The 14,425-nt window shown below is 34.2% G+C and overlaps 1 protein-coding gene across 1 annotated transcript; it reads left to right on the top strand.

Moving 5' to 3' along the window:
• The first annotated feature begins 7,773 nt into the window (after positions 1-7,773).
• Positions 7,774-8,724, top strand: LOC128548777 (uncharacterized). The gene has a single exon (XM_053524228.1). The coding sequence runs from the start codon at positions 7,774-7,776 to the stop codon at positions 8,722-8,724; it is 951 nt and encodes a 316-aa protein (XP_053380203.1).
• Positions 8,725-14,425: the final 5,701 nt, after the last annotated feature.

The following is a 14,425-nucleotide window of genomic DNA, read 5'->3' on the forward strand; positions in this document are numbered from 1 at the left end:
CTTGTGAAATCGTTTGTCCTAGTAACAAAAGTAAAATCCTGTGGTGGATGGTCTCTGTATTCAATCAGTGCCACTCGAAGGTCTGTGCTTGAATTAACTGCAATTTCGTCAACAAGGGTACGAATATTCTGTCTTGCACTGTGAATATATAAACTCATACTTGCAGTTGTATCCAAGATGAACGCCAAATCCAGAATTTTATTTGCTGAAACAGCAAGAGCAATCGCATTTGGTGATTCCGTTGTGAAAGCGTTTATATTCAATGGTGTTTTATTTGTAAGTGTTAAAGTTTTATTTGATGGCAGCAGAGGCGTTGTTGGTTTGGTGTTTTTGTTTGATGGCAACACAGGCTTAGAAGTTTCCCCAGTTATCAGTGTGGTAGTTCCAATAACTCTGGCATTTCCTGTATTGCACAAGTTTGCAAATAATAGTATAACAGTTACTGTAATATACCAAAACGCCATAGTGATTTCTTTGGTTTTTTAGTAAACACTACAGTGTATCTTAGTATATATAGTATTTAAAATCTGACGTCATTCACATATGTTCTTGTAATTCCTGATACTAAAATAATGAAAATAATCTTAACATTTTCTTTAGCCAATCACCTGGTACAGAAAAGCACAACATCCTGTATAAATGTGTTGCATGTCCCCTTATATGGTCTTAGCTTTGTTCGGTTATGAATTCGATTAAGAAATACAAAGAATTCCTAAGTCACTAATAAAATATTATTGGGGATCTACGCAGCTTCATAGAACTAAGTGATTAACATTGCAAAACATAACGAATGAAAGTTTACTCACAAGAAACAATTAATTCTTCTGTCATTACTATGAACGAATAAATGTTTTAATGACACTTCTGTCAGTTTTAGTGTCGACATTATTTATGTGCGCTGTCTCTTAAGATTGATCTTTGTTATTATTTTAATGTGACGTATTTAACGCCTTATTAAAATTTATTCCCTAAAATCTCAACTTTCCTTATACTTAAAGAGTTTATTCAGGGAGTAGGACGTAAAAGGTATGTTTCGGTGGTTTAAGTGAGAAAAATATGTTTATCGGGTAAATATGGCGGATTTTATCATCACCCTAGGGCGGATATTGTGCCAGGTATAAGAGTTTTTCTTTTTCTTTTAAAACATTACATGCGTGCATTCTGTGACCTCGCTCTTTATCTTCTCCCACAATCTACCATGAGCCTGTACATGGTGCACTAAAAATGTTACTGAACGCTTTATAAGGAGATAAATAGTTTAAGTCTTGCTCAAGTCAACTTTTCCAGCGGGTTTTGTAAATTTTTGAAACAGTAAAAGTTCGACCAAATAATGAACTTGTACTGGATATTTTTTTTTACAAAAATCGTTGGAAAAGTGGACTTGAGCAGGACTTGAACTATTTATCTCCGTATAAAGCATTTAATAACTTTTTACGGTGCCAGGTACAGACTCGCGTTGAACTGTTGGGAGGAGAAAAATAGCGCGGTCACTGAATTCACGCATGCAATGTTTCCAAAGTAAAAGAAAAACTCACATACTTGGCAAAATGTCCGCCCTAGGGTGAAGATTTGTCAACAAAATCCTCCATATTTACCCGATAAACACGGTTTTTCTCACTTAAACCACCGAATCACACCATTTACGTCCTACCCCTGTTATTGGATTTTACCTTTTTGTAAATGTCTTTTAAACCACAAAACAGATAAAAGAAAACTAATCAAAATGAAATGTCTGTACATGCCCTGTGCCCAGTTTTGTGATTCTATGCGAGTTTTCTCTGAAAATATTATTTCTGCTTGTTTCGGATTTTGTTAATGGTTTACTGTATATCAGCTATTTAGTTTTACAAAAAAATGTACTTAACATTGTACTTCTAATGACATTTGAAAATATTTAGATACCGTTGTAAGATGTTACAAACCTACATATATTTCCGACGCTAAAATGTTTTCGGCACGTGAATGCATTTCTTCGCTTGCTATAAAATATTTGCCTATTTACGGCTACTTTTTGAAGATATTTAGATTCATGCGATATTGCTTCATTACAAAGGTTTATATATAGCCTGATTGCAAATATTTCAAGTTTTTGTTTCATATAAAATATGGACTTTCATGAACAGACTCTATTAAACCTAGTCTGCTTTTGTTTTACTTATTAAAATATGTTTTGTTTACTTATAAAGGATCTTCTTATAGATTTATTATATAATTTCATTTATTTTTGCTATGTCTTATTCCGTGTTTTCGAATGTCTTATACAAATTTCATTCAAAATGCTTCATATCATTAAACATAGGTTATATAAATCGCCGTGTCGTATATGTTACTTACTACTTGTAATTGAAATGTAGCCAGTTAAAGTGCAAACAAATAGAGATTGGAAAACACGGAATATTAAAACTTATATATTTAAAGTACATGAAAATCACAATGTTACTTTTTTGCAATTTCATTAAACAAAGCATTTTTAATTACACAAACTTTACAGATACCCAATGCCAATCTTTCCCAATACTTTTTAAAGCGACTGACACAAATATGTTAGGCGAAAAATAATGAAATGTAGCCAGTTAAAGTGCAAACAAATAGAGATTGGAAGAAACGGAATATTAAAACTTATATAATTAAAGTATATGAAAATCACAATGTTACTTTTTTGCAATTTCACTAAACAAAGCATTTTTAATTACACAAACTTTACAGATATCCAATGCCAATCTTTCCCAATACTTTTTAAAGCGACTGACACAAATATTTTAGGCGAAAAATAATGAAATGTAGCCAGTTAAAGTGCAAACAAATAGAGATTGGAAAAAACGGAATTTTAAAACTTATATAATTAAAGTACATGAAAATCACAATGTTACTTTTTTGCAATTTCATTAAACAAAGCATTTTTAATTACACAAACTTTACAGATATCCAATGCCAATCTTTCCCAATACTTTTTAAAGCGACTGACACAAATATTTTAGGCGAAAAATAATTTCTGAAAGTACTATGAACATGACTAGTGGTACAAACTTATTGACACAAGACTTTTGCAAGATATTCTTATAAATAACCAAAGACAGTGCGGAGAAGGTAGTAAACCGTTGCAACGCTTTTGAAATAATGCAGAAAATTTGCATTCTTCTTGCTTTTTTACCAGTATCTAACTTTTATTTTCACCCTCATTTTTCAGTGTGATTTATACATTCTATGCCCCAAATTTGGTGGAAATGAACATGTTGAAAAAGTTCACCCAAATTGTGGACGAGTAGCTTTTATCTTTAATTATTTATTATCCTGATAAAATTGATTCCTTTAACTTTACTTATTTAAAACATATAAATAAATTTAGAGTTTTATTTATAATTAGATGTCATGCAATTGCAGTAGATTGTTAAAAAAAGCTTCCAGCTCTTTTAGTGGAAGTTCACATTTAAAGATGTGTTTGATGCACTTCATACATGTACAAACTATACGTACATGGATAAAGTGTGTACTCTTTTGACACTTGCACAGTACTGTTATTACACATTAACACACTTATTATAAAATGTTGGTCTAGTTAAGCTTTAAATGCGGCATGAATGACCAAACTTGATGGAATAATAACATAAGTAACCACTGGCCCAGGGTTAGGCTTGTCATCGGCAGTGAGAAACTGTCATATGCAATGAAATGCATCACAAATATATCTGAGTCTTATGGAGATGGGACTTCTTCTATTTATTCCATGTTTTTATCATCTTTTGTAACACTCAATTAGCCACACTACTATATTTAACACTGTACCTGCAGTTAATTGATTACACTTGTAAGTGAAAACAAATTACAACGGTCATTAAAACACCTGTTTTATAGGATGAAAAGGTCTCATCATAATTAGCTGTTAATATTGTTCCTCTTAATTTACATTAAGATCACACGGAGCAGACGTTGATTTCATAACACCCCACCCATTCACCCGACCCATCCCGACCTTCAAAGAAGTTTGAGGACATTGTGTTCATTCACGACACAAAACAAAAAAAATCAGCAATAAACTTATTGTCAGAATAGTAGCTATTATAATACAGCCAGTATTCAACAGAACACATTTTGAAGAATTACAATATATTTACAACACAAAATAAATCAAAATGTGGTAAACTAAATGTATTATTCTACAATTGTGTTTGTATACGTACAACGTGACCGACCAATATATTTCCGTATTGATGTATTCAATACTCCGTATTGAACGATATACAGCAGCTTTGACTCGTATCTTCACAAAACGATAAAAGCGTTGACTAATAATAAAGATATCCTCATGAATATCAGAATTAACCTTTACCCTGCTATATTTCTAGAATTGACTGGTCCGTAATTCAATATGGGCAGTACCACTTATTGTTAAAAGGAGTGTTCACTGAAAATTTACTGTCTGAATAGCTAACAATGCAGACTACGATCCGCCTGCACGGAATTGCAGGCCGGTCTTGGTCTGCACTGGTCGCAAAGGCAAAATCACTTGTAGCCAGTAGGCTAAAGGTTAATAAGTGCTTGTCATGATATTTCTGTCTGTGATTGTTTTTTGTTTATTGAAAAATGTAAGTATAAAATAAAAAAAAAAACATTGTTCTGTCCAAAATGTGATGTAAATGTGGACTCGTAAGCATCCGAAAAACACAATCTGATCTCACATATAGGCTTGTCGAAAGGACAATAGTGAAACTATATTGCCGCATTGTTCAAGAAAATGTTGACTAATGTTGAATAGTATGATACTAGTAGTTAGTCTTTGCCAGAAACAAAGCCTAAGTGCCTATAGATAAAATATACAACAATATATCTCGGTTTTATTAATTTGAGAAAGTTTCAAGCATAATCAGAGTGAGCTACACCTCCGTGACTTGGTTCTGGAATGAAACGACGGCGCACTAAAATAGCTCTGAACACTGTGATGTATATTTTAGATAGAATATATCTTTCATATTACAAATACTGAGGTAGTCCATAGCTCCTACAGTTTGACAATTCTTTCAATTTTGTTTCTTTTTATATTAGAAAGGTATTAGATGGGTCAAATCTATATTCTGTACCAAATGTAATAGACTGATAATCTTACAATCATCTCTAGAATAGACTGACCTATGAAATTCAGAAATCTTAAACATAAAGGCGTTTGTTTTTGGCGATACCCTTTATCATCAGTCTAATAGTCAGTCGTTGCACATCGCTGTTTCGCTCATTGAATTGTTTCGTCGCGGAAGGATTCAAAACTCTTCAGGGTGTTAAATGTTCTGTTTTTGTTTTCTGTTGATAACATGTGAATTTTATTAAATATTAAATGTTAATTAACTTGCCGTATAAATGTATTCATGTACAAAAAATTAACACTCGTGATAGAATGTACTGAAGTGATATAAGTATCAAGACTATGTGTTTAATACACACACAGATTTAAATTTTGTTTATTACAGTTTCAAAAATTATATTGCTTTAAACATCTGTTTAAAATTATCTTAATTACATAAAAAGCAATACACCTAAACATGCGCTTTTTTACTGTATAAGAACATTTTGTCTAATACGACACATGTCAGACAGGTACATAATCTTACATTTTGTATTTAACAGACCTGTATTTTTCATTTTGGGTACTGCAATAAACCTAATATTTTTTAAAGATTTTAAATACGTGTAGGTGTTGGAGTACACTGTAATAAACGTCTGGTAAAAGTGTCCAACAAAATTATTCAAATGGCGTAAACTCCTGTTTTATCTCTCTTTTTTTCGCGTCAGATGCTTGTAAATTAACTTGTAAAGAGAAATGCTCAAATACATGTAGCCATGCAACTATGACACTTAGATAAAAGCAAATGATAAATTCAAAGACACACAGACAGCTTGACACGCTTAGTGGAGAAAATAATTTCTAAATTGTATTTTTAGAATGTTTTTCCTAACTACCTTATTTTATAATTTTTGACATTCGAAAACCTTTTTTTTTTATTTTACAATGGAATTTTTAAATAATTTGTAGGTATTTTTCAAGAAATAGAGACATCTACAGAGATGTCTACCTATGTCCAAAAGGTAGAAAAAACACGAAAATTATGATATAATACTAGTTTATAACTGTCCTGATATGAATTGGATTGACTATTTACTGTTTGGCAGAGTATAACAATATTGATATTTTTTATTATGATAATTATTCATGCCAAAACGATGTCAGATATCAGCCACCATACAAGGGCGTGTTTTGTTTACCTAGATAAATCTTTTACAGACAGCAGATGTAGAGGGTGTAAGAAATGTTTGTTGCAGTGGAAAAAGTAAACCAAGTTATTAAAAGTAGCATGTGTATTTTTTCTTTAAAATATCTTGGCATATTTCTGCTACAAAAATTTTGTTATTGTCAGATTTTCTTACTTAAGGACATGTAATTTATACTGTATGGGGAATTCAGAAATTTTTCTCTGGAAAAAAAACAAGTGTTACTTAATTGGTCGACTAACCTTAAGATCTTTAATTATTCTTTTTTAATAAAGATCTTTTTTTCAATGTAAAATGAAAGAAATGTATGAAGGTTTACGTCTACAATGCAAACTATGCGTTCCAATCCACCCTTGCGAGTTTTATTAGAATGTCCTTTTCTACAACGTGAAAACAGTTTAAATTGAATTCATCTTTCCTATTGTCTGTTATGTATTAGAAAAGTAATAAGGTGATTTGAAAACCGGAGCAAAGTTTTTTTTACACCCTGTACAAGTGGCCTAGACTCATGCACATTTATTTGTAATAGAAATAAATCATAACCAGCAAATCAACTTTTAATGTTATTGCAGCTACTGGACAAGTTATTTTGTTGCAACTTATGTTTCCTAATTTCACTGCACCCCTTGCCGGCGGGGGGTTAGAAAATGCCGGCTTTATCTCCATGCAGAGGGGTAAAACTCCTCCGAAAAAGGAGCCGCCGTTTGCCGTGGGTGGCGGCCCGTAAGCCGGAGAGGAGGGTCCTGGATGTTGAGGTGCTCCATAGCACCCCAGGGAGGTGATGCATGCTTTTTTACATTTATTCATCCTCTTTACGGGATGTGGGTGCCAATACACTTCTTTGGACTCTTATTCGATCTAGACGTTTTGGCGGTCGTAATGGTCCGATACGATAAATCGACTAGTCATGCTAAGCCCTAAGAAATCTCACTTTAATTACGCTTACATCTTCTTGTTCTTCATTTTTAAATTGCATCTATGTGTTTTCATTTCTACATTGCACAATCTTCTGGGGGTTTTTTTTGAGGGGGGGGGGGGGGCAATTTTACGTTATACAAAATATAATGATTCTCTTTCTATTGTCATAATTATTTTACTGCGTTCAGCAATCTTCATAGTACGTTCATACAGTAATTGAACACTTCATTGTAATATGTATGCGGTGGCATAGGGTCAATTGGTTAGGTAAAGTAGCAATCCCTTGAATCTTCTTATTGCATTTTTGCAATACAGCTGGTGATATAAACAAGGTTACAAAATACCTGGATGAGTATATCACTACAGTATCCCTAACATGTATGAGCTGAATATCCGCTTTGTTTACATGGGCGCCGCATCGGGTGGGGGCTGCGAGTGATGAATCTGAATCATTTAAATATTGAAAATATAAATAAAAATAAACGACCGCATACAGAAACAGACTGACGGCACGGAAGGTGAGCATTTTTCTCACCGACCATTCATCTCAAACATTACTTACCCTAGATTTCTGCTGACCCAGTCCACTAATGATTCAAAATGACAAGTATTTCTCCTTTTGTGATTGACAAAACACTCGAGAGTGTCGCTGGTGCTCCAAAATCAGTCAAGAAACTGCTGTCAGAGGACTTGCTCGTGGAGGTCGAAAAACCAGCTCACGCACAAAATCTACTTGCCATGACATTATGTTTTAATCACCCGTGTAAGTGTATTGCACACAGTTCTCTGAATTCCCCAATAGTGGTCATTCATTGTCCCGATCTTGCTGGGGTATCGGAGATGGAAATTGTGCAAGAACTTACTGCGCAACACATCACTGCTGCTAGACGCATCAAAAGAAAATTAGGCAAGGAAATCCACACAAACGCTATCATTTTTACATTTGGCATTCCGTTTCTCCCTTCTTTCATAAACGTTGGCTATCTGCGAACAAAAATTACTACTTACATTCCAAATCCTCTTCAATATTATAATTGTTCTAAGTTTGAGCACAACGAAAAGACCTGTAATGCTAACCACATTTGCCCAAAGTGCTCTCTTGAGCATGACACCTGCAGTCCTTCTTTGTGTTGTGTGAATTGCAGCGAGCCACATTCAGCCAAGTCTCGAGACTGCAAGGCATGGGAGGTCGAAAAGGAGGTTTTACATGTCAAATTCACACAAGGCAGAGGATTTCCTGAAGCTAGACAAATTGCCAATGCTAAATTCATATCTTCATCACTGACAGCGACCTATTCTTCATTTACAAAATCTAACACAAACAAATCAATAAAGTGTATTGATGCGTCTACGCAAACTGATTCTGTGTCTGTCCCAGACGTTTTAGAAGAAAAGCCAAAGGTTGCAGCAAAGCCTGCTCATGCTCAGACACCACTAACTCAAAAGGCAGCTGCTAAACCAACACTGCCACCGGTTGTACAAAATGTACCAAAATATTCAAGTACGCCGTCGTCAAAACAAAAAGTTATGTCAAATTCCAAATTAACGTGAGGTGAATCAAACACCCAGACAAATAATTGACTTAAAAAAACTGATGGACTGTTATATTTCGATCTTCTCAGATCGTTCAGCACGACTTTTATCTCGTGTTATTGGTAAGGTTTTGTTTCTGAGCATGAGCATTTCTGCCTGGGTGGTTCCAATACTCCCGCTTTTATAGCTTGGGGCATTGTATGATCACCCCTTGGATATGGCGCCTGCTTTTTAATTTTGTCTTTTGGCAGTTCCTGTGATATGCAGGTTCAATAACCTCAGATCCCCTTTCTAAATTCCAGTTTGTTTAGTTCTGCCCATTGTTTTCTCGTTTAGGGCAAACCCATTATTTTAACTGGGGACCATACACCGCTTTTCATGGAATTACACACTAGTGAAGCATTGAAAGTTCCATGTGCACCGCCGTATGAACACATCTGCGGATGTCTCTAAATTGTTGTTTTGTACTTTTAACATGTGTAAATGTTGAGTTCTGCTGAACCCGGCGCTAGAGGGCGTGGACGGTAGCATGCATTTCCACTACCGTCCATGAACAGGCTCAATCAAACCGAGCCTGCAACATTTTCGTGTTTGTTGTGTTGGGCGACCTGTGGAGTTTTCACTTTTTCTATTTGGAAAGGGATCAAATGATCCCATGCAGACCCATAACCGGTTTCCTCTTGATTTGAGCCGGTTGACGTGGGAGGATGACGACGATCTGCCGTTGTCTCCTCCGTCCAGTTTAACTAGCACAAAGGAGGTGAAGATCAAAAGGGTCCAACCTCCTGAGTCAATGCAGCACTTATCTATTGTTTAAATTTCCAGTCGTCCAATTTTTGTTTACCATTTTAAACATATATTAAATGACAAGTAAAATTATCCAGTGGAATTGCCGTAGACTTAAAGCAAAGTATAATGAAATTCTAATCTATCAAAATACAATCCTTAATGAAACATTTTTAAAGGAAACAAGGAAACTGACAAAATAGCTTTCAAAATCTTTTCAATGGGTAACTTCATCAATGGTAACACTGACAGAGCTTCTGGTGGTACATCTTTTATTATTAATAATGCATGTCCACGCAGACAAATTGTTCAAAATACAAATATTCAGTCAGTTGCATTAAACGTTACATTGCATCGACCAATAACTTTTTGCTCGATTTATATACCTCCTAAATTTAAACTTAACCTTGAAAATCTTGACAATCTTATAAAACAATTAACTCAGCCATTTTTGCTTACGGGAGATTTTAATGGTCATTATGAGTTTTGGGGCTGTTCTGACAGCAACACTAGAGGTCAAATTATTGAAAATTTTATTGAAAGAAATGCCTTCTGTTTATTGAATGATAAATCAAAAACGTATCTTCATCCTGCAACTGGTAACATTTCTTCACTTGATTTGACAATTTGTCAACCGAACATTCTTCTTGATTTGAATGGAAAGTACTAGAGGACTTGCATGGGAGTGACCATTTTCCAATTATTATTTCTAATACTTCGAATCGGCCTTCAGACCACCCTTCATATTTTAAATTTAATAAAGCTGATTGGAAGCAATTTCAAACGTTATGTAAAAATGATTTGAATTTGGAGAATTTCACATTTTTTTATGATCCTGTTGATCGGTTTTCTGTTATTTTCTCCGATATTGCAGACAAGTCCATTCCGAACACTTCAAAAAATGGTAAACCTAAAAGGCCATGGTATAATGATGATTGTAAGACCGCTGTTCGAGAACGTAGTGCGGCCATTAAAAACTTCAATATACGGCCGACAAAAGACAATCTACAATCAGTCAGGATTATGAGAGCAAAAGCTCGCAGAACTCTTTAACAAGCAAAGAAAAAGTTCTGGCATTCATACGTATCTAAACTTAATTCTAGGTCGTCGGTTAAAAAGTCTGGGAAATGATTCGTAAAATAAGTGGAAAAGGAAAAATTCCCAATGGTTCTCATCTAACGAAATCAGACCAGTCTATTGCATCTACCAAAGAGGACATTGCCAATACTTTTGGTAATATTTTTTCAAAAAACTCGTCCTCAAACAATTATGATAAACGTTTTCAAAATATCTAATCGACTAAAGAATGTAAACCTTTAAATTTTGATTCAAATAATGATAAAGAGTATATTAAACCATTTTCGCTCACTGAATAACTCGAACCTTTAGAAAAATGTCATGATACTGCAGCTGGTCCAGACCAAATTCATTATCAATTTTTAAAAAACTTACCACAAGAATCATTAGACCTCCTACTTGAAATTTACAATATTACATGGAAAACTGGCATTTTCCAGATTCCTGGAGAGAGAAGCTTCCCATACCGAAACCCGGGAAAAATAGCACGAAGCAATTAGTTATGGACCTATTGCGCTTACTAGTTGTTTATGTAAATCTAGTACGTATGATCATTTCTAGACTAGTTTGATATCTTGAATCTCAAGGCCTAATAACGAACTTTCAAAGCGGTTTTCGCAACCAGCGCAGCACAACTGATCATCTTGTTCGACTGGAAAATTTTATTCGTGATGCATTTGTTAAAAAAGAGCATCTAGTTTCTGTCGTTGCCGATTTTGAAAAAGCTTATGACACTACATGGAAATATGGTATATGAATGACCTTGACGACTTAGGTTTAAAATGTCGTCTTCCAACATTTATATTACAATTTTTATCTGATCGCAATTTAAAGTGCGTGTTGGTTCTACCCTTTCTGACTCTTTTGAGCAAGAACAGGGAGTTCTGCAATGTTCTGTTTTATCTGTTACACTTTTTAGCATCAAAATTAATAATACTGTGAAATGTTTGTTACAAGGGACAGATTGTACATTATATGTCGATGACTTTTTGATATGTTATCATTAAAAAAATATGCGTACAATTGAACGCAATTACAGCAGTGTTTCAATAAAGTTCAAACTTAGGCCAGGAAAAGCTCAGTGTGTCCATTTTTGTCAATTACGGAAACAACATTGTGTACCTGAGCTTTTCCTAAACGGTACAAAAAATATTCGTTGTTGACAAAGCAAAATTTCTTGGTGTTATCTTTGATAAAATGCTTTCTTCTATACCACATAATTTTATAAAATACCTGAAAGCCAAATGTTTGAAATCATTTAATCTTTTAAAGGTAATTTCAAATACTGATTGGGGAGTCGATCGCAAGGTTTTATTAAGACTCTATAGAGCTTTGATCAGATCCAAGCTAGATAACGTTTGTGTTGTTTATAGTTCAGCAAGAAAATCGTATTTACAAATGTTAGATACCATCCATAATCAAGGTCTTCATATTGCTCTTGGCGCACTTAGAACATCGCCTGTTGAAAGCTTGTACATGTATGTCGAAGCAAATGAACCCTTTCTCTACACCCGACGTGAAAAACTGTCATTGCAATATGCTTTGCGGGTGGCTGCAAACAAATCCAATCCTGCTCATAAAATCAATTTTACTTCGATTCATATGAGAGAAAACCAAAACAAATCAAACCTTTTGGATTTCGCATAAACACTTCTATGAAGGAAACTGACTTTGAATTCGATGATATAAAAGAAAATTTAGTTTCGGATACACCACCATGGACCCTTAATTCTCCCACAGTTCTTTTAGATATAAAAAATGCCTTTAAAAAGTCTGAAACAAACTCTGAAATATTCAAGTCCAAATATAATGAAATCAAGTCGACTTACAAGGATCATTTCCCAATTTACACAGACGGTTCAAAAGATGATTTAAAGGTTGGCTGTGCCGCAGTCAGCCATCAACATCAATCAAAATTACGTTTGCCAAATAACGCCACATTTTTTTCAGCCGAGGCAAAAGCTATTGATTTGGCCCTAAATTTTATTTTAAAATATTATGAAGAAAAGTTTATTATCTTTTCCGACTCACTTTTAGTTTTACAATCAATATACAACCGAAATATAGAAAATCCTTTCATTCAAAATATTCTTCTCAGGGTTCATGAATTATCTTTTAAAAAGTCCATCATATTTTGCTGGATTCCTAGTCATGTTGGTATTTATGGAAACGAGGATGCTGATACCGCAGCAAAGAAATCCCTTTCATGACCAAAATCAAATTTGAAATTACCATATAACGATTTTAGGCCAAATGTAAACAAATACATTTTTACCTAAATGGCAATCATCATGGAACAATGCTTCGTTCAATAAACTTCATGATATTAAACCTACTTTAGGTGAATGGCACCAAGGAAACAGATCTGTTCGCAGGGAGGAAGTTGTTCTTTCTCGTTGTCGAGAGTTTGCTCCGAAGCGCAATCGTTAAAAGTTATTTGAGCAAATTTCTGTCGACAAAATTTTACATTTATTTGAAACAGATGTGTATATACCTTTTAACTTTAATGGTTTGAGATATGCTTTACAATTAAGTTTATCAATTTAATTTTTTCTCGGCGATATATGACTTTTTTGTGTCGGTTTCCCGCAAAACCCAACTCATTCGTTCATTATTATTTTACTGCACATTAATTTGTTTTCAAATAAAAACCTTAATAAAACTAACCGTTTTCAAAATAGTTAAATTAAACTTTTTGCAGACTATATACAGAAAGAAAAAGTACACTGAAACTCTTTGAATACTCACATATAATAACTCTGAATAATAGCAATTTTAAATATATTCTTTCATTGAATTAGCCCTGTAAGACCTCCTTACTCACTTAAAATTTCATGAAGAAGATACTTATAATCACGTGGTAGTATTTGTCATGATACACCCTAAGCGAAAATAAAAGTAAAAAATTACACGAACTTCGGACGGACACTGGTTTTCGCTTGATTCACGGAACAGATAGCAGACTCATAGTCAGTCACTGTTCTAAGACTTGTATTTTACGATGACTGTTAAGCATGTTACGTGTGTATTTGTATGTTATTTAGCTTATTTATAGTCGCCACCGGTAACACATATGGGTGATTACTCCAGTAGACTGTTACTAATGTTAGTAGGAGGATAGTGCAAGATATAGAAGACGCCCCAATTCAAGAAGCTTCCCTGGTTTTTAGCGTGTCAGGTGTATAGCTACCATACACGACACTCTTATCCAAATTTTATTAAATTTAGTTGGAGGAGCGGAGAATCATGCGCGAGTTTGGCAATGTCAGCTTACGTCGTCAGAATATATATACAAACACAGTTTGCTTAACCTTTAGCCTGCTAAATTTCTAAAATGAACTGATCCATCATTCAATTTGGGCAATGCCATTTATTATTCAAAGGGGTGTTCACTGAACATTTACTGACTGAATAGCGAACAGTGCAAACCATGATCAGACTGCACGGATGTGTAGGCTGATCTTGGTCTGCACTGGTCGCAAAGGCAGAATTACTTGCCGCCAGCAGGCTTAAGGTTAAACAGTAATGTTAACATTATTACAAAGCATTTTTTAAGAAACTGATCAGATTATGCATTTAAATGTCATAAAATATATAGAACATAATACCATTATGATTATCCTCACATTAACAAATCTCCATTGCACAAAACAATACATAATATCACATACTGTATTGCAGTAATACAGCTAATACTTGCAGCTAACATATTTTTATCACGCTTTTCCAATTATGCATATTACTAATAATTTCCCATTTATGCCGATATAATACTTTAAAGCATCATACACATACAATCTTTCTGAAAATGTATTTACAGTTTTAACACACAAAACAATAAAAAAATTACGCGGAC

Source organism: Mercenaria mercenaria, chromosome 15 (genome assembly GCF_021730395.1).
Source record: "Mercenaria mercenaria strain notata chromosome 15, MADL_Memer_1, whole genome shotgun sequence".
NCBI lineage: Eukaryota > Metazoa > Mollusca > Bivalvia > Venerida > Veneridae > Mercenaria > Mercenaria mercenaria.

Excerpts from the sequence above, each read along its gene's own strand:
- LOC128548777 (XM_053524228.1), top strand. The coding sequence starts at position 7,774 with ATGACAAGTATTTCTCCTTTTGTGATTGACAAAACACTCGAGAGTGTC.